Below are 23,219 nucleotides of genomic sequence, written 5' to 3'. Positions count from 1 at the left end.
AGGGTCTTTGTTTATCCTAAGAGCAGTAGGGAGTTGTGTTGGGTAGGATTAGATTTCGTTGAGAGTCACTGAAAACTCATCAACAATGGCATAAATAAAAGTTTATTTTTGCCTTTATCTTAAGAAAACTAGGAAGCAGTGTTAGGATTAGATTAGAATAAGAATAACTGAGAACCCAAACAACAGAGGTTTAAATACAATAAAAGTTTATTTATTTTTCTCATGAAGGTGGGACATTCGGGATTGGTGTGGTGGGTTCTTCATTACCAGGGCTCCAAGCTCCCTCGGTCTTGTTGCTCTCCCATGCTTTTCATGCAATTTCCATCTTGTGGCATAAGATGGTTTTCCTGCTCTAAGCAGTCACATCAGTGTGCCATTCAGCGGGTAGGGCACACGGAAACTGCACACACTTCTTCCTTTTATATCTTAACAGTCAGTGGCCACACCTAGCTACAAGGGAAATAAGAAATGTGGTCTTTACCTAAGTGTCTGTGTGCCCAGCTGCTATTCAGGTTTTCTTTTATGGAGGAAGACAGGAAAAATGGGTATTTGGGGAGAGTGAAGCCTTTTTGCTACAGAGTCATTTCTGCTACAGAGTCATTAAAGGACCATGTCATTATTAGATATATACTTTGAAAGGACCTATATGCAGTGGGGAAAACAAATGGGGGATAGAATGACTATAGGGACAAGTTTTGGAAGTTATTGCAGTGGTTCTCAACTGGGGGTGGAATTGCTCCTTCCGCTAGACCATTTGAAAATGTGTAGAGGTGGCCCGGCGCTGCGGCTCACGCCTTTAATCCCAGCACTTTGGGAGGCTGAGGCGGGTGGATCACTTTGGCCTCAGGAGTTTGAGACCAGCCTGGTGAGAGTCAGTCTCTTCAAAAAAATGCAAAAATTAGCCAGGTGTGGTAGCTCACTCCTGTAATCCCAGCTATTTGGGAGGCTGAGGCTGGAGAATCGCTTGAACCTGGGAGATGGAGGTTGCAATGAGCTGAGATTGCGGCCTAGATGACAAGAGTGAGACCCTGTCTCAAAAAAAAAAAAAAAAAAAAAAGAGAAAATGTGTGGAGGCATTTTTGGTTGTCATAATGACTTGGCGGAAAAGCAGGAATACTAAATGTTCTAATATGTGCACCTAGGTAGTCCCATTTTACAAAGAATTACCCTGCCCAAAATGCTAGTAGCACCCTTGTTGAGAAGCACTGGACTAGGTTGTGGTGGAGGTGAAGAGAAGTAGACAGAGTCATGAGACACTTGATAGATTGGCTAGGGAGGTGAGGGAGATGGAGATATCATTGAAATCTCCAGTTTTCTGGCCTCTCCAGCTGGATAGGGGAGCCAATTCCTGATACAGAAAACCCTAGAGGAGGACTTGATTTGTCAGGCCTTGGAATAATTTTGAGTTCTGATTTGAATATGCCTTTGACTCATTTAAGAAATGTCAAGTTGATAGGTAGATGATATGAGAGCTCAGAAGAGAGGTAGGGACTATAACTATTAATTGGAGTTGTGTGCAATATTGATGGATATGGATGAGGTTGACTAGGGGAGAGTATGAAATAAGTCAGTCAGTGGGCTAGGCCCAAGGAGCTCCAAATTTAGTGGCCAAGTAGAAGAGATATACAGGAAGAAAACCAGGGGAGAGTTGAGTTATAGAAGCCAAGGGAAAGGAGTATTTAAGAAGGAGGCAGGCTGGGTGTAGTGGCTCATGCCTGTAATCCCAGCACTTTGGGAGGCTGAGGTGGGCAGATCACCTGAGGTCAGGGGTTCGAGACCAGCCTGGCCAACATAACAAAACCGTGTCTCTACTAAAAATACAAAAATTAGCCAGGCGTGGTGGCGGACACTTGTAATCCCAGCTGCTCAGGAGGCCGAGGCAGCAGAATCACTTGAACCCCGGAGGCGGAGGTTGCAGTGAGCTGAGATTGCGCCATTATAAACTCCAGCCTTGGCAATGAGTGAAAGTCCATCTCAAAAAAAAAAAAAAAAAAAGGAGGCCGTGCTTAGCGGTGTGAATAATAATTTTTCTTTTTTTTTCTTTTCTTTTTTTTTTTTTTTGAGATGGAGTTTTGCTCTTGTCGCCCAGGCTGGCATGCAATGGCGCCATCTCGGCTCACCGCAACCTCCGCCTCCCAGGTTCAAGCCATTCTCCTGCCTCAGCCTCCCAAGTAGCTGGGATTACAGGCATGCATCACCATGCCTGGCTAATTTTGTATTTTTAGTAGAGACGGGGTTTCTTCATGTTGGTCAGGCTGGTCTTGAACTCTGGACCTCAGGTGATCTGCCCACCTTGGCCTTCCAAAGTGCTGGGATTACAGGTGTGAGCCACCGGGCCTGGCCTGAATGAGAAATGTTTAATACAAGCAATAGAGCCTGAAGTCAAGATTTATCATTTAACACAAGGTAATAGTAATAGAGGAACAGTAGAACTTAGCACCCCTGGCTTCTATGCCATTATAGTAAATTCATTATACTAGGATGCCTAATAGGAAGTATATAAAGCAAAATGTTCTGTAGCCAAGTGCTTTTAAAAAAAAAAATAAGAAAGGCTGATGACAGAACTTCTACTCTAGAAGCTAATTTCTCTTTAAAGTACTGTCATCTAAACACTCCATCCTTGGCAACATAGACGCTGTCACTTAAAAAAACAAAAACATAGCCTGGGCAAAAGAGCGAGATCCTGCTTCTACAAAAAGTAAACAAAAATTGAGCCAGGCACAGTGGCTCATGCCTGTAATCCCACACTTTGGGAAGCCAAGGCGAGCAGATTGCCTGAGCTCAGGAGTTTGAGACCATCCTGGCCAACATGGTGAAACCCCATCTCTACTCAAATACAAAAGATTAGCCGGCCGTCGTGGCGCGCGCCTGTAGTCCCAGCTGCTCAGGAGGCTGAAGCATGAGAATTGCTTGAGCCCTGGAGGTGGAGGTTGCAGTGAGCTGAGATTGCGTAAACAAAAATTAGCCGAGTATGGTGGCACAGCAGTCCTAGCTACTCGGGATACTGAGGCAGGAGGAATCCCTGAGCCCAGGAGTTTGAGGCTGCATTGAACCACTGCACTCCAGCTTGGGCTTCAGAGCAAGAACTTGTCTCTAAAAGAGAAGGAAAAACCTTTTTGCTCTTCCAGTCTCATGGTGTAGCTCTCTCCCCACATAGGAAGCTGGAATATCATAGGGGATTCTCTGTCTTCCCATTATGGACAGTCTCACCCCTTGCCAGGACCCCATCACTACAGGAGGATAATGGGCAGTTACTGACATAAGAGCTGAGATTTCTAATTTTATTCAAATCTTAGATCATATATTGATGAGTTGTAATGGGGTAACATACTTAACAGTTTAGAAATCTGTTGGCTATGTGTTTATCAGAGCCGGAGCCCTAATATGTTTAGTCATTGTTTTAAAAATGTTCTTGCATTGATTGCTCTTTTTAGTGAATGCCAAATATATTGTCTTTAATTTTACTTTCTTAGGAAAATTAAGAGCTGTAAAAACAAAAGTACATTTAAATTTACTAGTTGTTATCAAGGCTAAAGGCTTTATTTTATTGTCTTTGGTAATAGTGAGTAAGTGGAAGTACTCATTGTTTGGTATCAACAATGAGTACTTCCACTTTGTTGTTTAGTGATCATATTAAAGTATTGATATTTTAAAAATGTCTGGTACATGTTTCCAATGAATATAGGAAATCATTAAAAATGATGGGTTTTATGAGAATGTTATGTATGTTGAGATGCTGAGTAATGTGTACATTGAGTTCATTATACTCTTTTGTATACCTTTGAAATTTTCATAATAGAAGTTTTAAAAGTGGGTTTTGAGAAACCATAACATTTAGTAAAGCAAGGGTTCTTATATTTTCAAATGTCTACCAGTTTCTTTTAAATGTCTCTGTTCTAAAGAAACTGTCTACCAATGGTGGGTATATTATTTTTCACTTAGGATATTTAAGTTCTTTTCTTAAAATGTTTGTGATACATTTCATTAGAGAATTACATTTGTTCATTTTTAGAATAAATTCAGAAACTGAATTATGGTCATTTTGAAATGAGTTACTTCTTATCCTACAGCTTAGTTCAGATTATTTAGACTACTACATTGAAAATATTCTGGGATGGTTTATAAGTATATGGGGGAAAGGCAGATCCCTTAATGATTACATTGAAAAATGACTTTTTAAAATCACTGAAACAGGTTCCATGGAGATCAGGAATGTTATTACCAGGATGACCTACGAGTATTATCTAGTCTTACCAAAAAGGAACACATGAAAGGGAATGAGACCATGTTGGATTTTCGAACAAGTAAATTTGTTCTGCGTATTTCCCGTGACTCGTACCAACTCTTGAAGAGGCATCTTCAGGAGAAACAGAACAATCAGATATGGAACATAGTTCAGGAGCACCTCTACATTGACATCTTTGATGGGATGCCGCGTAGTAAGCAACAGATAGATGCGATGGTGGGAAGTTTGGCAGGAGAGGCTAAACGAGAGGCAAACAAATCAAAGGTATGGGAATGAACCTAAGAACTCTATAATGCAGATTATGAAAAATTGTAGCATTTCCATCTACATAAGTTACACATTTTTCTTATAGCTAGCTTGGGAACAATTTTTTTTGTTTGTTTTGAGACGGAGTTTTGCTCTTGTCACCCAGGCTGGAGTGTAGTGGCGTGATCTCAGTTCACTGCAACCTCCACCTCCCAGGTTCAAGTGATTCTCCTGCCTCAGCTTCCCAAGTAGCTGGGATTAGAGGCACACGCCACCACACCCGGCTAATTTTTGTATTTACTTTAGTAGAGACAGGGTTTCACCGTGTTGGCCAGGCTGGTCTTGAACTCCTGGCCTCAGATGATCCACCCGCCTCTACCTCCCAAAGTTCTGGGATAATGGGCGTGAGCTACTGTGCCTGGCCGCTTGGAAACAATTTTATACTGTATATAAAATTTTGTGTTCTAAGGGTGATGTTTATATGTGACAATTTGGGTATGGTTGCATTTTATAGAACCCTGAATGCAGTGGCTGAAACAAAGAATTTTTCTCCCATAAAATGAATTTCAGAGGAAGGCCTTCCAGGGCTGGCATGAAGGCTCCACAATGCCATCAAGGTCCCTGGCTCCTTCTGGTTTCTGGTCCACCATCTTTAGAATGTGGCTTTCTTCTTTGTGCTCACAAATGGCTGTTGCAGTTTCAGCATTGCAGCTCCGTTCCAAGAAGGAAGAAGGGGGAGGACAAAAGGCATAGCTCTGCTGAAGCTTTCCCTTTTTAATCAGGAAAACAATTTTTTTTTGATACAACCGTACCCAATATACTTATATGGACATTCCTAGCTGAAAGGGAGCCTGGGAACAGAAATGATTTAACTGAGCACATTGCTACTCCAATAAAATGAGGGTTCTGTTAGTAAGGAAAAAGGGGAGAATGGCTATTGGGTAGACAAGTACAGAACCCTGCTTCAGAGTATAAATTACTATTTTGTAATTGTGATTTATCCTATCAAGATGTAAACTGGATGTATTAATGAATAAATAATTTAAAAAATGTTGGCTCTTTTGACTTGTAGGTATTTTTTGGTTTATTAAAAGAACCAGAAATTGAGGTACCTTTGGATGATGAGGATGAAGAGGGAGAAAATGAAGAAGGAAAACCTAAAAAGAAGAAGCCTAAAAAAGATAGTATTGGATCCAAAAGCAAAAAACAAGATCCCAATGCTCCACCTCAGAATAGGTGAGGAAAAAACTTCAGGAACTTGTATGTGGAGGTATGAGACAATATGTTATAGAGAGTTCAAGTTTGTTAATAGTCAAAAGGTAATTTTGACTCTCTTTCACAGAATCCCTCTTCCTGAGTTGAAAGATTCAGATAAATTGGATAAGATAATGAATATGAAAGAAACCACCAAACGAGTACGCCTTGGGCCAGACTGCTTACCCTCCATTTGTTTCTATACATTTCTTAATGCTTACCAGGTTGGTAAAAAAATTGGGCGATTTCTGCCTGGGGAGTCATGTAGAATGATGATTTAACATTAAGAGAGAAACAAATGTCTTAGCTAAAATGGAGTTTCGTTCATTATTTAAACTCTTTTTTTTTTTTTTTTTTTTTTTTTGAGACAGTCTCGCCCTGTCACCCAGGCTGGAGTGGGGTGGTGTGATCTCGGCTCACTGCAAGCTCCACCTCCCAGGTTCACGCCATTCTTCTGCCTCAGCCTCCCCAGCAGCTGGGACTACAGGCGCACGCTGCCACTCCCAGCTAATTTTTTGTATTTTTTAGTAGAGACAGGGTTTCACCGTGTTAGCCAGGATGGTCTTGATCTCCTGACCTTGTGATCCGCCTGCCTCGGCCTCCCAAAGTGCTGGGATTACAGGCATGAGCCACCGCACCCTTAAACTCTTAATACAATTTAAAGACAGCATTCAGGAAAAGAGAATTGGATACTGCACAGAATAGATAGAAGGCGATGTTTAATGGCATTTGTTTCACTAATCAGAATTCTGCTAGCCTTTGAGGAGGAGCAAATTGTGGTTCATCTCTGTTGAACTTGGTTTAAGTACTTATGTAAACTTACTTATCAATTTTTTTTTTTTTTTTTTTGAGACAGAGTCTTGTGCTATCACCTAGGGTGGAGTGCAGAGGTGAGATTTTGGCTTACTGCAACTTCTGCCTCCCGGGTTCAAACGATTCTTGTGCCTCAGCCTCAGCCTCCTGAATAGCTGGGATTACAGGCACCAGCCACCATGCCCAGCTAATTTTTGTATTTTTAGTACGACAGGATTTTGCCATGTTGCCCAGGCTGGTCTTGAACTCCTGACCTCAAGTGATCTGGCCGCCTTGGCCTCCCAAAGTGCTGGGATTACAGGCATGAGCCACCGTGCCCAGCCATATAAACTTTATTTTATTTTACTATTTTAATTTAATTTTATTTTTTTGAGATGGAGTCTTGCTCTGACACCCAGGCTGGAGTGCGGTGGTGCGATCTCGGCTCACTGCAACCTCCGCCTCCCAGTTCAAGTGATTCTCTTGTCTCAGCCTCCCCAGTAGCTGGGATTACAGGCATGAGCCACCACGCCCAGCTAATTTTTGTTTTTTCAGTAGAGACAGGATTTCACCAGGTTGGCCAGGCTGGCCTTGAATTCCTGAGCTCAGGCAATCTACCCGCCTCAGCCTCCTAAAGTGCTGTGATTACAGGCATGAGGCACCACGCCTGGCCAAACTTAATATTTTATATTTTATTTTATTTATTTACTTTTTTTGAGATGGAGTCTCACTCTGTCGCCCAGGCTGGAGTGCAGTGGTACGATTTCAGCTCACTGCAACCTCTGCCTCCTGGGTTCAAGTGATTCTCTTGCGTCAGCCTCACAAGTAGATGGGATTACAGGTGCCCACCACCCTGCTCGGCTAATTTTGGTATTTTTAGTAGAGATGGGGTTTCACCATGTTGGCCAGGCTGGTCTCGAACTCCTAACCTCAGGTGATCCACCTGCCTCAACATCCCAAATTGTTGGGATTACAGGCGTGGCCAATATTTTAAATCAAGAATTTTAAAAGTCTTTATGTATTCCTTAAAATAGAGGGTTGAGGATATATTTAGTATAGTGTGAAAATGATTAACATTTGCTTCCTAACTCTAAATACCCTAAAATAGTGTTGTTTAGTCTAACCCTTTTATTGGCAGGGTCTTACTGCAGTGGATGTCACTGATGATTCTAGTCTGATTGCTGGAGGTTTTGCAGATTCAACTGTCAGAGTGTGGTCTGTAACACCCAAAAAGCTTCGTAGTGTCAAACAAGCATCAGGTAACTGAGATGACCTTTTGGAATGTGAACTTGCCATTAGTCTATACGAAGATTGTGTTCTTTACAGAAATTCACTTGATTTTACTTTAACTCAAGATTCTAACATTCCCAACAGTGAAAAAAGCTTTGGAGTGACTGGGGTGCTAGACTGGTTTAATTTCTTTAGGCCTCAGTTTTCTCATCTGTAGAATGAGTGAGTATTAGGCTAAAAAACTTAAAGTTAAAAATCTAACATTTTATGATTGCTTGTAAATCTCAAAAAACCTTTAAATAAGGGATGGTACTTCCTGTTTTAGCCATACAAATGGCTAAAAAAGAACAAATAAGGTCAGGATTTTATTTGAAAGTTTTTTATTTTTTGTTTTTTTTTTTGAGACAGAGTCTCGCCCTGTCACCCAGGCTAGAGTGCAGTGGTGCAGTCTCGGCTCACTACAGCCTCTACCTCCCAGGTTCAAGGGGTTTTCCTGCCTCAGCCTCCCCAGCTACCCAGTAGCTGGGATTACAGGTGCCCACCACCATGCCCAGGTAATTTTTGTATTTTTAGTAGAGATAGGGTTTCACCATGTTGGCCAGGCTAGTCTCGAACTCCTGACCTCAGGTGATCCACCTGTCTGGCCTCCCAAAGTGCTGGAATTATAGGTGGCTCACTGCAACCTCTGCCTCCCGGGTTCAAGCGATTTTCCTGCCTCCACCCCGGCCTGAAATAAAGTTTTTTACTAACTATATTATTTAAATAAAACAATATATTTTAAATTATTTTAATATTTCCATAGGTTTTTTTTTTTAATTTTAATTTTTAAATTTTTTTTAGATAGGGTCTCACTCTGTTGCCCAGGCTAGAATGCAGTGGTGTGATCACGGCTCACTGCAGCCTCCAATCCCTGGGCTGAAGTGATCCTCCCACTTTAGCCTCCTGAGTAGCTGGGACTACAGGTGTGTGCAACCACACTGGCTAATTTTTTATTTTTTGTAGAGACAGGGTTTCTCCATGTTGTCCAGGCTGGTCTCGAACTCCTGGGCTCAAGCAATCTGCCCGCCTCGGCCTCCCAAAGTTCTGAGACTACAGGTGTGAGCCACCATGCCTGGCCCATAGTTTTCATTTTTGTGAAACACTGTGGCATAGTGGGCAAAACTGAGTTTCAGTCCTGGTTCCCACACTGAGTAGCTGTGTGCACTCTAGCAAATTATCTGTTCTGAACGTCAGTTTCTTCTCTTACATGCTGAGGTGATACTGCCTAATTGAGAGGGATTAGCACAGTGTGATTGGTATATAGGAGGAAATTTTCAAATGTTAATTCCTCTCCTGAACTGTGATGTGATTACTTTAAAAGTTTTGATGAATGTACTTTTAAAACGTCAATATTTCTGGACCATTTTAGATCTTAGTCTCATAGACAAAGAATCAGATGATGTCTTAGAAAGAATCATGGATGAGAAAACAGCAAGTGAGTTGAAGATTTTGTATGGTCACAGTGGGCCTGTCTATGGAGCCAGCTTCAGTCCGGATAGGTAAAATACAAACAGTAAAAATTAAATACTGCTATGTTATATTGAAATTATATAAAAGTTAACTACTGGAAACATTATGCAAATGCTGGGAAAATTATGATAAAAATCTCATGGTTGTCTGATGTTCGTTTTCTTTTAGAATCTTGCCATTTGCTAATTCATCTTTGAATCCTGGTGTTTGTATACGGTAGCAATTTAATGTATACTCACTTTTTTTTTTTGAGACAGAGTTTCACTCTTGTTGCCCAGGTTGGAGTGCTCAGCTCACCGCAACCTCCTCCTCCTGGGTTCAAGAGATTCTCCTGGCTCAGCCTCCTGAGTAGCTGGGATTACAGGCATGCGCCACCACACCTGGCTAATTTTATTTTTTTATTAGAGATGGGGTTTCTCCATGTTGGTCAGGCTGGTCTTGAACTCTCAACCTCAGGTGATCTGCCCACCTCAGCCTCCCAAAGTGCTGGGATTATAGGCGTGAGCCACTGCGCCCGGCTTGTATACTCAAATTTATAGAATCAAAATGCACAGTTTCAGGGCTTACTGGTTTTAAAAATTAGCTATAGTATTTTCTTTTTTTTTTTTTTTAATTATTTTTATTTGTTACCCAATGGTAAATAACCAACCAAAGCTTTAGTTTTATAGAACTCCATTAGGGGTTGAATTGCTTCATTGGGTCCCTGCATTGTGTCTTCTGGCTGCTTCATCAAATTTAAGACAAATTCCTGACATTAATGGCATATTAGCTAGTAATTGAGGATTTATCTTTCTGTAATCAAAAGTACTAAGAGTAAATGAAAAAGGAAATTCGAAATTGGTTTTGCTTCCCTTTAGGTGTATGATTACAATGTCATCCTATGTGTATAAGTATTTGCCTATTTTTCATGATCTCTAACACTGTAAAAATGGGGGGAGGGTGTTTTGTATTCATAATACTGTCAGTATATTACTTGGATAGATAATAGTTTTCAGGCCGGACACGGTGGCTCACGCCTGTCATCCCAGCACTTTGGGAGGCCAAGACAGGCGCATCACCTGAGATCAGGAGTTTGAGACCAGCCTGGCCAACATGGGAAATCCCGTCTCCACTAAAAGTACAAAAATTAGCAGGGTGTGGTGGCGCCCACCTGTAATCCTAGCTACTTGGGAGGCCGAGGCAGGACGGTCACTTGAACCTGGGAGGCAGAGGTTGCAATGAGCCAAGATTGCACCACTGCACTCCAGCCTGGGTGATAAGAGCAAAACTCCATATCAAAAAAAGAAGAAAAGAAAAAAAGATAATAGCTTTCCATCCATCAAGGTTTCGTCATTATGAAACTTTGAGAATTAGGTTTTTTGTTGTTTGATAAGGTTTTGCCAGATGATACATTTTTACTTGAGGGAAACGTCTGATTTCAGTGAAAATTGTAATACCTTCTGACTACCAGTCTTTTGTGTTTATCCTTGAAAAAGGTAGATAATTATTAGCATTGTCTGTAGTGTTTTTTTTTTCTTCAAACGACATTTCCTTTTTAATTCTTAACATAGCTTACACAGCATAGGAAAATAGCATCTTTATTTTAGGGTCAAAAATTGTTGAGTTTTAAGTGACATATCACATTTCTTAAACTTTCTCAATTGACCTTATTTGACTATACTTGGTTAATTACCCCTGGTATTTTTTTTCTTGTAAAGAACTGTGATTTTCCCTAGTTTTTGTATCATATTACCTCATTCAGTAGGTGCTTGGTATATGTAGAGTGTCAGGGTTAACATTAGTTTGGTTAGTTCTTTGAATTGATATCTACTGTGAATTGCGTGTACGAATTAAAAGTGAGATGTATGTAGCATGTTAGCTATATTTAATATATTCAAATGTATATAAAATATTCAAATGTATATAAAATATTTAATGTATTCAAATGTATATAAAACTGGGCGGTTGACCAAAGGTTACTCTGGGAGTCAAATATATCACCTTCTCTTCTCTCAGGAACTATCTGCTTTCGTCTTCAGAGGACGGAACTGTTAGATTGTGGAGCCTTCAAACATTTACTTGTTTGGTGGGATATAAAGGACACAACTATCCAGTGTGGGACACACAATTTTCTCCATATGGATATTATTTTGTGTCAGGGGGCCATGACCGAGTAGCTCGGTAAGAACACTGTGATCTTATGACTGGGTCTATTCAATGAACAGAATGGTTTCTTGTTGGGAATTACACAGCCAGCCAAATTCATTTACACTTCCATTATTGAGGATCAACTTTCTGAGAAGCTTTTGCATTTATAACTTATTTGAAATTGGGGCCGGGTGCAGTGGCTCACGCCTGTAATCCCAGCACTTTGGGAGGCCAAGGTGGATGGATCACCTGAAGTCAAGAGTTTGAGACCAGCCTGGCCAACATGGTGAAACCCTGTCTCTACTAAAAATACAAAAATTAGCCTGGCGTGGTGGTAGGCACCTGTAATCCCAGCTATTCAGGAGGCTGAGGCAGGAGAATCGTTTGAACCCGAGAGGCGGAGGTTGCAGTGAGCCGAGATCACGCCATTGCACTCCAGCCTGGGAGACAAGAGTGAGACTTCATCTCAAAAAAAAAAAAAAAAAAAGAAATTGGGGCAGGAGTATTATTATATCTGCAATTACATCTATATGATTCCTGGCTTTTAAAAAATAGTTAATTAACAATCCTCCGGCCGGGCGCGGTGGCTCACGCTTGTAATCCCAGCACTTTGGGAGGCCGAGGCGGGCGGATCACGAGGTCAGGAGATCGAGACCACGGTGAAACCCCGTCTTTACTAAAAATACAAAAAAAAAATTAGCCGGGCGTGGTGGCGGGCGCCTGTAGTCCCAGCTACTCGGAGAGGCTGAGGCAGGAGAATGGCGTGAACCCGGGAGGCGGAGCTTGGAGTGAGCCGAGATTGCGCCACTGCACTCCAGCCTGGGCGACAGAGCGAGACTCCATCTCAAAAAAAAAAAAAAAAAAAAAAAAAAACAATCCTCCCTCCCACCCCCATCAGATGCTTAACCTTGTCTTCCATACCACTGTGAGCACCTTTATGATTCTCTGTCATCTGCTTAGAAGTTGAGGATAAGGTAGTTCAGGTTAGAAACTATTTGGCCAGGTGCAGTGGCTCACACCTGTAATCCTAGCACTTTGGGAGGCCGAGGAGGGCAGATAACTTGAGGCCAGAAGTTCCAGACTAGCCTGGCCAACACGACGAAACCTCGTCTCTACTGAAGAAAAAAAAAAGTACAAAAATTAGTCAGGTGCGGTGGCACGTGCCTGTAGTCCCAGCTACTCAGGAGGCTGAGGCAGAATTGCTTGAACCCAGGAGGCAGAGGTTGCAGTGGGCTGAGATTGCACCACTGCATTCCAGCCTGGATAGCAGAGTGAGACTGTCTCAAAACAACTATTTGGTGGCCAGAACTAGGGGAAAATACTTTTCTGTGGTTTAGACTAGAATAGGGGAGGAAGAATAATATACAGAGAATTGGAGTTCTAGAACTTAAGTTTTGGCTGGCTACAGTGGTACATGCCTATAGTCCCAGCTACTGGGGAGGCTGAGGTGGGTGGATTGCTGGAACCCAGAGTTTGAATCCAGCTTGGGCAACAGAGGAAGACCTCAAAGACCTCAGCTTTTTTTTTTTTTTTTTTGATAGAGTCTTGCCCGGTTGCCCAGGCTGGAGTGCAGTGTCGCCATCTTGGCTCACTGCAACCTCTACCTCCTGGGTTCAAGCAGTTCTCCTGCCTCAGCCTCCTGAGTAGCTGGGATTACAGGCGTGTGCCACCACGCCCGGCTAATTTTTTGTATTTTTAGTAAAGACGGGGTTTCACCATGTTGGTCAGGCTAGTCTCGAACTCCTGACCTTGTGATCCACCTGCCTTGGCCTCCCAAAGTGCTAGGATTACAAGCGTGAGCCACCATGCCCAGCCAAGACCTCAGCTTAAGAAAAAAAAATTGTACCAGATGAACTCTCAGAACTGTGAGTCTCATTCTTCTTCCCCTCAGTTAACTAGTAAGTGGGGGGCCCACTCGGAACTAACTTTTCATATGGATGTTTCTGTATTTATTTTGTATAGATTTTTGGCATTTCACAGTTATCTACTAATTGTCATCTTTTGCTTTCAATAACTTTATAAAAGGCTCTGGGCTACAGACCACTATCAGCCTTTAAGAATATTTGCCGGCCATCTTGCTGATGTGAATTGTACCAGATTCCATCCAAATTCTAATTATGTTGCTACGGGCTCTGCAGACAGAACTGTGCGGCTCTGGGACGTCCTGAATGGTAACTGTGTAAGGATCTTCACTGGACACAAGGTATTTTACATTCTTACTATTCCAGCATCCAAGGTTGCTTTCAAGATAAAAATATTTTTTTAAACAAGTGACACATAAATTTTAAAGATACCATTCTTACTACAAAACTTTAAAATTTTGTCTTATTTTCCTAGACATACTTTACTTTGATCCTTTCTATGAACTTCTTTTCTAGGGACCAATTCATTCCTTGACATTTTCTCCCAATGGGAGATTCCTGGCTACAGGAGCAACAGATGGCAGAGTGCTTCTTTGGGATATTGGACATGGTTTGATGGTTGGAGAATTAAAAGGCCACACTGATACAGTCTGTTCACTTAGGTTTAGTAGAGATGGTGAAATTTTGGCATCAGGTAAATGACTATTAATGGCTTTATGGTAAATGCTATGTTAAGAGGAAACAGTGTTGACGATTGCAAAACTAAGTCCTTATGTTTTAGGTTTTGCTTCCCTTTAGCTCTGAATCCAGAGTGTCACCCTACATCAGTCACTTCTCAGGTTAAAGTACCGCTTGAAATGCTCCTTAGAAAGGAATAGAGTTGTTGGTCAAGTTTAGATTTTTCACCCAAAATGTACAGTAAATACATAAAGTATACTGGACAAAATGTCCCAATGTAAATATGATGGATGCAACTAATGGTTTCCTTTGACTTCCCTTTAGGTTCAATGGATAATACAGTTCGATTATGGGATGCTATCAAAGCCTTTGAAGATTTAGAGACCGATGACTTTACTACAGCCACTGGGCATATAAATTTACCTGAGAATTCACAGGAGTTATTGTTGGGAACGTATATGACCAAATCAACACCAGTTGTACACCTTCATTTTACTCGAAGAAACCTGGTTCTAGCTGCAGGAGCTTATAGTCCACAATAAACCATCGGTATTAAAGACCTTTTGGAAGCTACTGTTTTTAAAAAGGGAGACTAAAAGCAAATACCTCAGTGATTAATATTTAAGCTACAAAGAATGTTTTTGTCTATATGGATCTGGAAGTATGCTGCTTGGAAAATGTGAACAGGACAGTTCCACGTTTCTATAGCAACCACATTTGACTGATTTCCGTTAGTTGAATAAGAGGTATTATGATCATGGAGGGGACATTTATGGTGCTTTGGATTGTGTGGAAACTATGCATTTTCTGTTCAAATGCTATTTTAATTTATTACGTTTAGAAAAAAAGTTGATTTCAATAATTCATCCTGCTTCAAGATTCAAACTCAGAAATATACTATCATCTTGAATTTTAGCTGAAGAATTCTATGAGCATGTATGTTTCTGCTGTAAAAACAGTTACTGTATGGCACTCAAAAACTATGTTAAATGATCCACTAACTTTTTTTTTCTTGGCCCATGATTAGTGGAATGTATGTAACTAGGTAGGGTTCCTTTCTTAGATCTAGATGAAGTACAGCCACCTACTGACATCTGAATTTATATACCTGTTGAGTTTTGAGTGCACCCAAACACTCGATAAACCAGGTGAAGAAATTTAGCTTCCATGTTCTACTTCAGCTAAAACAGCTACATACAACCTAGTACACTTGAAGTCAGACAGACATTTCAGTTGCTTACCTCCAGTACTGAGCCTTGCTTTGGGAAACTAAAAGATTTAGACCAAGTCACTGCCAGTTTTTGCCTTTGTTGCATTTTGTACAGTTTTTATATTTTTGATATCTTGTAAATAAAGACAACCAGCTTTTCCAGGTTCATAATTTATTGTACAAATTGAATTATCACATGATGAGTTGGCATTAGCTTCTCCAGGCATGGGAACTTAACAGATGAGGTTAAGAACTGTAGACAGTTTAAAATCCTATAAACAAAGCAAACAAACAGTTTAGATACAAATGTGGTCAGCTTTACTTTTAAGACATTCAAGAATTACTAAGATAACACGAACCCACTGAAACTGAATGCGTATTAGACTGTCAAAGACATAACACCAAAAAAATTAAAGTGTATCTCAGATTAATACTTTTTTTTTTTTTTTGAGACAGAGTTCGCTCTTGTTGCCCAGGCTGGAGTGCAATGGCACGATCTCGGCTCACTGCAACCTCCGCCTCCCGGGTTCAAGTGATTCTCCTGCCTCAGCCTCCCAAGTAGCTGGGATTACAGGCATGTGCCACCACACCCGGCTAATTTTGTATTTTTTAGTAGAGACAGGGTTTCACCATGTTGGTCAGGCTGGTCTCAAACTGCTGACCTCAAGTGATCCACCCACCTCAGCCTCCCAAAGTGCTGGGCTTACAGGTGTAAGCCACTGTGCCTGGCCTCAGATTAATACATTTTAACCTAACATTCCACCTTTAACAAATAAGCTACCAACAATTTAGTATGATCCTAAAGGTATACTATTGGAAAAGTCTAGCATATAAAGTAACATCTTTTTTTTTTTTGGTTGTTTGGAGACACAGTCTCACTCTATCCCCCAGGATGGAGTGTAGCAGCACAATCTTGGCTCACTGCAACCTCTGCCTCCCGGGTTCAAGCGATTCTCATGCCTCAGCCTCTCAAGTAGCTGGGATTACAGGTGCCTGCCACCACGCCTGGCTAATTTTTATATTTTTAGTAGAGATGGGGTTTCACCATGTTGGCCAGGCTGGTCTCGAACTCCTGATCTCAGGTGGTCCACCCGCCTCAGCCTCCCAAAGTGCTGGGATTACAGGTGTGAGCCACTGCGCCTGGCCTCTCCATTTTTGTAATGGGGATACTACCACCCTCCTGAAGTTAGGAGGTAATTAATATAAAAAATTGGGCAAAATACTACCTGTTTGTCAGGAATAAGCCAGTGATCACTGCATTCTGGGATATGCAGTCCCTAAGGTCAACTGTTTTGAGATTGGAAAAGCTCTTAAGCATAGAAGAGGCCAGGCACAGTGGCTCATGCCTGTAATCCCAGCACTTTGGGAGACTGAGGCAGGTGGATCACTTGAGCCCAGGAGTTTGACAGCAGCCTGGGCAACATCACAAAACCCTGTCTACCAAAAGAAAATACAAAAATTAGCTGGGTGTGGTGGCATGCACCTGAAATCCCAGCTACTCAGGAGGCTGAGGTGGGAGGGTCACTTGAGCCTGGGAAGCAGAGGTTGCAGTGATCTGAGATGGCACCACTTCACTCCAGCCTGGGCAACAGAGCTAGAGTCTCAAAAAGAAAAATATCCGGGCTGGGCGTGGTGGCTCACGCCTGTAATCCCAACACTTTGGGAAGCCAAGGCGGGCATATCACCTGAGGTCAGGAGTTTGAGACCAGCCTGACCAACATGATGAAACCCCGTCTCTACTAAAAATACAAAAAATTAGCCATGTGTGGTGGTGTGCGTCTATAATCCCAGCTACTTGGGAGCCTGAGGCAGGAGAATCGTTTGAACCGGGAGGCAGAGGTTGCAGTGAGCCAAGATGATGCCATTGCACTTCAGCCTGGGCAACAAGAGTGAAACTCCATCTCAAAAAAAAAAAAAAAAGAAAAGAAAAGAAAAAAAAATCTGTGAATGAGAGCTACAGCAGATGAAGATCTGGCATTTGGGCTTTCCACATATCACCCATTGCCAACACAACAGATATTTACTCATTTAAAGGATGGGCAAATGGGGGTTGGAGGATTAGAAGAAGAAAATAAAACCTATGGGGATTTAAGGAAAAGATAGAATTACATAAAAATTGGAAACTAGAAAAAGAAGTATTTGCAACTGATATAAAAGGTTGGTTAATGATTACATAAAGAGATTCCAAGTCACCCAACTGATAAATAAAAACATGTATAGGATGAATTGTATTTTCAAGAAAAATACAAATAGTAAACACACAGAAAAACATGTCCTTCAAAAAGCAAGAGACACAATTTTCTTTACTCATCAAATTAGCAAAAACCAGAAACTTACCTTTCACATTGGCTGGGCAAAAGACACACCCATTTACAAAGCTGGGTACCCCATAATTGGGAAAGCACTTTTGCCTAAGACTACAATCCTAGATACAGACAAGGCTTCATGCTCAAAAGCATTCATTGTAGTATTACTAATTCTTTTTTTTTTTTTTTTTTTTTTTTTTTTTGAGACGGAGTCTTGCTCTGTCACCCAGGCTGGAGTGCAGTGGCGCAATCTCGGCTCACTGCAAGCTCCGCCTCCCGGGTTCACGCCATTCTCCTGCCTCAGCCTCTCGGAGTAGCTGGGACTACAGGCGCCCGCCACCACGCCCGGCTAATTTTTTTTTTGTATTTTTAGTAGAGACGGGGTTTCACCGTGGTCTCGATCTCCTGACCTCGTGATCCACCCGCCTCAGCCTCCCAAAGTGCTGGGATTACAGGCGTGAGCCACCACGCCCGGCTCATTGTAGTATTACTAATTCTAATGGAAGCCAAGAGTTCCTCTCTGAAATAGTTCATATATTTATAAACAGACATGCATTCAAATTAAAGATGTATTTGGTATAAGACGAAATTACAGACATGATCATAGTCACTGGAAACCAAACAAAATACATGGAACAAAAATTGTTAGGGTCTTGGGACATGGGCAATATTTTTCTTTTTTTTTTTTTTTTTTTTTTGAGACGAAGTCTCGCTCTTGTCCCCCAGGCTGGAGTGCAATGGCGTGATCTCAGTTCACTGCAACTTCTGCCTCTTGGCCTCAAGCTATTCTCCTGCCTCAGTCTCCCGAGTAGCTGGGATTATAGGCGCCTGCCACCACACCCGGCTAATTTTTTTATTTTTAGTAGAGGTGGGGTTTCACCATGTTGGCCAGGCTGGTCTCAAACTCCTGACCTCAGGTGATCCGCCCGCCTCGGCCTCCCATTATGCTGGGATTACAGGCACAAGCCTCTGCACCCAGCCTCTTTTTCTTTTTTTTGAGACAGGGTTTTGCTCTTTTGCCCAAGCTGGAATGCAGTGGCATGATCTCGGCTCATTGCAACCTTTGCCTCCTGGACTTAAGCAGTTCTCCCACCCTGGCTAATTTTTGTTTTTTGGTAGAGATGGGGTTTCATCATGTTGCCCAGGCTGGTCTTGAACTCCTGGGCTCAAGTCATCTGCCTGCCTTGGCCTGCCAAAGTGCTGGGATTACAGGTATGAGCCACTATACTAGGCCTCTATTTTTTTTCTTGTATGCTATAAATTTTGCAAAATGACAGTGGTTTATTTTTATAGTAAATGTTAGGGAAAAATCCTAACATCAAAATGGCTAAGTTATAAAGGTTTAAATGTCAACTTACCATTTATGTTGCTTTCACAGCTGGAGTTTTTTTGGACCTTAACTTGAAATATAAGACAATCAAAGCAATGCTTCCATATGTGGCCAGTACACACTGAGAAAGAAAGAAAAAAGTAAACAAGACTTCTTGTTCCATCTATATTATTTTAAAATATAACTGCTTAAAGTTATCAATACTTACGTTCATTCTACCTGTGAGAGTATAAGAGTTGAAATATTTTTTAATACCAGTGAACTGGTATTGTGCATCACTTTCTGGACCTGCCATGATTTCAATCTTTTAAAAGAAAGAAAGCAACAATAAATTGGTTTGGATGTAATTTAAAAGTAAATAAATTTCGTCTTGTTTTAGTCTAAAAACTCGAGGTCACTGCATATAAATACTGTAAATTTTTATCTATATCTCACCCAACACAGCAGTAGCAAAGATGGTGGAAAAAGCCTTCCTGGTTAAGAAAAACTTTTGGAAGTAGGATTTTACCTTGATTGCTATTTCATGAACACCTCAGAATACATCAAATCACACAATAGCCCCTGCTAAGTTCATTCTCTGACCCAATACAGCTTAATATTTTCATTCCTGGCTCCATCACACCATGGTCCATTGAATTAATCCATTTTAAGGCTACTCGAAAATTGGAGCTGGTATTTTTCAAACATTCTCAACGGGTGACCATCAACTGAACAGCTCAATTACAATCCCTACTTCTACAATTTTTCTTGTTATAAGTAATTTAGGACCTCCATGGGAGAAGAGAGAAGGGATAATTTACTAAATGGAGTTAATAATAGCTACTGGTGGTAGTAAGGAAGCTGGAATCCTTGCACCACCACCAAAATAGATAAAAGATTTAAATGTAAATAGTGAAACCAAAAAGTCCTGGAAGAAAACATTGGGAAATATTTAAGTCATCTCAGGGAAGGGAAAATATAAGAAAAAAAGCCAAAAACAAAAAGACAAAACATAAAAGGATAACCAACCTATTAGTCAAAGAAATGTAAAATCAGATCAATATTTAATCATCAAACAAGCAAAAATAAAATTATGGTAATTAGTAGTAATAAGTATGTGAGAAAACAAGAATTCTCTCTCTGTTGCTTGGAGTATAAACTGGTAAAAACAGCCTGGCACGGTGGCTCACGCCTGTAATCCCAGCACTTTGGGAGGCCAAGGTGGGTGGATACGAGGTCAGGAGATTGAGACCATCCTGGCTAACACGGTGAAACCCCATCTCTACTAAAAATACAAAAAATTAGCCGGGCATGGTGGTGGGCGCCTGTAGTCCCAGCTACTCGGGAGGCTGAGGCAGGAGAATGGCATGAACCCGGGAGGCGGAGCTTGCAGTGAGCCTAAATCGCGCCACTGCACTCCAGCCTGGGTGATAGAGCCAGACGCCGTCTCAAAAAAAAATAAAAAATAAAAAATAAAGTGGTACAACCTTCAGAAAGTGCAATTTGGCAGTATCTATCAAATTATAAAATGAGTATACCCTTTCATCTAGCTGGTTTTTTTCTCCAGGAATTTACCCTTATTGAAATATTACAAAGTGGAAACACATTGTGTGGTTCAAAGATGGTCAATGAAATACCGTTTATGAAAATCTTAAAAGTCCATCTATAGAAGACTGATTAAAAAATGATGGTTTCCATTAAACGACACACAATATGCACAGATCTTTGTGTACTGACATGGGAAGATGTCCCAAGTAACGTTAAATTTTGTAAGAAAAAATCTTATTTCTGGATTTTATAAAGCACATCAATGGTTCTCTGAGTCTTGTCCCTAGACCAGCAGCATCAGCATCACTGGAAACTTGTTAGTGCAAATTTAGGCCCTACCTATTGAATCAGAAACTCTGGGTCCAGGAATCTATTTTAATAAGGCTTCTAGATAATTCTAAAGCATGCTAAAGTTTGAAAAATACTGCAGCAAATGAAATAGAAAAATAGTAAGTGTATTAGAAAAAACTCTGGAAGAATATATAGCAACGGCGGCTTAATCTATAGTCCCTGTGTATTTTACAAAGGCATGAATTTCTTTTATAGACAAGACATATTCAAAAGGTCACCAGAACAAGAGCTGAAAATTCGTATGCATGACCGCCTATCTACCACGACCGACGCCACGCCGAGTCGATTGGCAACACAGACGAGCCGGTCGAGGTCCGGTCGAGATTGGTAGGCAGTGACAGTGAATCAGCTGGGTCTTGATGAAATAGAAGAGGGAGATATCTGTCAGGGAGTCATTGCTATGGAAACTGGAACTCCCCCATTCAAAGGCTTTCAGAGGCATTCTTGTGTAAAGAATTGGCAGTGAAAATTTGAGAAAAATGACCTTAATTTTCAAGTTTCAAGAAGGTTCTTGGAGCAATGAAGGAAATCCAAACTTCCTTAGGCCTCTTCAGAGACCTTGGCCAGTCTAGCCCAAGTAGGAAAATCTCCATTAAAAGTAACTTTATACACTTGATCTTAGCCAACAGAAGCGATAAAAGCAACTTTATAATGTAGCTATCAACTGTTCCACCTTACTAAACTTACTAAAGACATACTTCCCCCCGTCCCCACCCCCGCCACTCTCCCGCTCCATTCATTTCATGATACATTTTTGGATTCACTTCTTAGGATGTGAAGTAGGTTTTTAGGAGAAACGCTACGGAAAATAAGGGATTAACTTTGACCATTAACTGAAAACCTCCACTACATTACATCTAACTAAACTTTTTAGGAGGATATGCCCAACAATACTACTGCGCTTTAAATTTCCCTTTAATTTACACACAATATGGGAGGAAGGCTGATGTTTTGTGATATCCCACAGAAGACTAATTCTGACTGCAGGGAAGTGCATGGTTCAAGAACTGAAATCAATCAAGTTAGTCTGGGTCTTAAAGGAGGAGGACTCTTGAGAGGCTCAAATGGAGGGCCAAATGGGGAACGGGATTGTTGCTGGTGAGATAATGGAGTAAGGTCGAAAAATTTGGTTCTGCACTCTTCAGCACGCTGCAGGTTACTTTAGGGCAAAGATAAAGGAACAGTGCTTACAGTGCCCTTTGTAAGACTCCTAGTTGTGATTTAATGTTGTTAAATGGTGGTATGTTTTAATTAAGCTGCTAACTGCCCTTCTTGAGACAAGGTCTCGCTCAGTCGTCCAGGCTGGAGTGCAGTGGCGCAATCTCGGCTCACTGCAATCTCCGCTTCCCGGGGTCAAGCGATTCTCCTGCCTCAGCCTCCCGAGTAGCTGGAACTACAGGCGAGTGCCACCACGCCCGGCTAATTTTTGTATTGTTGGTAGGGACGGGGTTTCACCATATTACTCAGGCTAGTCTCGAACTCTGGACCTCAGGTGATCGGCCCGCCTCGGCCTCCCAAAGTGCTGGGATTACAGGCGTGAGCCACCGCGCCCGGCCACTAACTGCTCTTAAATGTAACTAATCCTTCCGTGCCTCTCTCCACCTGTGAGATGGTCACTTTATTAAAGGTCCAAAGTGACCAGTAGCTCTTGTTACTTTCTCTGTTCCTCGATATTGCTATTTTCCTTTCTAACCTAACACCTACCTGGAATGGTGAGATCACGAGGTAAGGAAGGCAAAGATGAGTGAGAACCACTCAGGTAACAGAAGCACCCTCTTGCACTCAAGGAGTTTACAGCTCTCTGTTCTGGCTACCTCCTAGGAAAGGCCTTCCCGCTGATCGTCTACAGACTGAAATCTAATCCTTTTACAGCGGGCCTGGCGAACTGTAGGGGCCGGGCCACATTCACTCGCTTTGAAAAAGGCTGCAGTGCACCTAAAGGAGGCCCGGCTGGCCAGCTTCCTAAGCACAGCTCGGTGGGAACAAACAGCTATGGACATACAGAAGAAAAGAGGTTAATTCGGCCGGTGATGGGGATCAGAAGCCCTAGTCCTCGTCCAATATTACGTCACTGGGTGACCTCGGGGGACGCTTCGCGGAGGGCCTCATTTTTCTCCACTGGCGAATGCAATCTAAGGGTCTTCGGAAACTGTAGGAGCCCTTCGACGCACCTATCCGCCTCACCTCGAGGCTTCTCACCCGCTGGCCGCCCCCTTGCGCCCCTCGTTTTTTCTAGCTCCTTTCCCATGCCCCACCGTTTCTCTCTTCCAAAGCTGAGACCTCGAGTTGTTCCTCGGCCAGAAACGGCGGGCGGTCCCGCAACGTGCAGGCGCGAGGTCCAAGCCCGGCCTCCCCTCTTCACCCACCTGCCAAAGCCGCAAATTCCGCAGCTGGTGTCCTTCAACAAACGTAACCACCTCTCTGCTCGGCCGGAAAAAACCACCTCCCCCGCACGCGTTTAGCCGGCCCCCGCGATTCGGCCTAATGAGACGATTGGCTATGGCTCCAAGTCCCGCCCTTCCGATTCCTGTCTCTAGGTCACCTCCGCAAC

General features: G+C 42.0%; 2 protein-coding genes across 4 annotated transcripts in view; one reads left to right on the top strand and one right to left on the bottom strand.

Moving 5' to 3' along the window:
• The window catches only part of TAF5 (TATA-box binding protein associated factor 5), a 21,447-nt gene extending 6,122 nt beyond the window's left edge, over positions 1–15,325 (top strand). Inside the window, exons 3-11 of one of the 2 annotated variants that reach the window (XM_055250127.2) lie at positions 4,195–4,510; positions 5,565–5,728; positions 5,835–5,970; positions 7,677–7,797; positions 9,177–9,306; positions 11,273–11,437; positions 13,430–13,607; positions 13,783–13,960; positions 14,269–15,325. In XM_055250127.2, coding sequence (XP_055106102.1) covers positions 4,195–4,510; positions 5,565–5,728; positions 5,835–5,970; positions 7,677–7,797; positions 9,177–9,306; positions 11,273–11,437; positions 13,430–13,607; positions 13,783–13,960; positions 14,269–14,486 — 1,606 coding nt within the window. In that variant the 3' untranslated portion in view covers positions 14,487–15,325. The remainder of the gene's footprint in view (positions 1–4,194; positions 4,511–5,564; positions 5,729–5,834; positions 5,971–7,676; positions 7,798–9,176; positions 9,307–11,272; positions 11,438–13,429; positions 13,608–13,782; positions 13,961–14,268) is intronic. The other variant, XM_055250137.2, reaches the window with a different exon arrangement.
• Positions 15,310–23,219, bottom strand: ATP5MK (ATP synthase membrane subunit k). Of its 2 annotated transcripts, none has more exons than XM_055250311.2 (4): positions 23,035–23,219; positions 18,999–19,094; positions 18,819–18,911; positions 15,310–15,426 (listed from the first exon to the last, which is right to left on the bottom strand). In XM_055250311.2, exons 2-3 carry the CDS (start codon positions 19,083–19,085, stop codon positions 18,822–18,824), a joined length of 177 nt encoding a protein of 58 aa, XP_055106286.1. In that variant the 5' UTR covers positions 19,086–19,094; positions 23,035–23,219; the 3' UTR covers positions 15,310–15,426; positions 18,819–18,821. The 2 variants fall into 2 exon arrangements, with proteins under 2 accessions (XP_055106286.1, XP_055106276.1); XM_055250301.2 differs by lacking the exon at positions 23,035–23,219 and adding an exon at positions 22,373–22,508.

This window comes from Symphalangus syndactylus, chromosome 2 (genome assembly GCF_028878055.3).
Source record: "Symphalangus syndactylus isolate Jambi chromosome 2, NHGRI_mSymSyn1-v2.1_pri, whole genome shotgun sequence".
Classification (NCBI taxonomy): domain Eukaryota; kingdom Metazoa; phylum Chordata; class Mammalia; order Primates; family Hylobatidae; genus Symphalangus; species Symphalangus syndactylus.
This window is presented reverse-complemented; position numbering and strand designations above follow the sequence as displayed.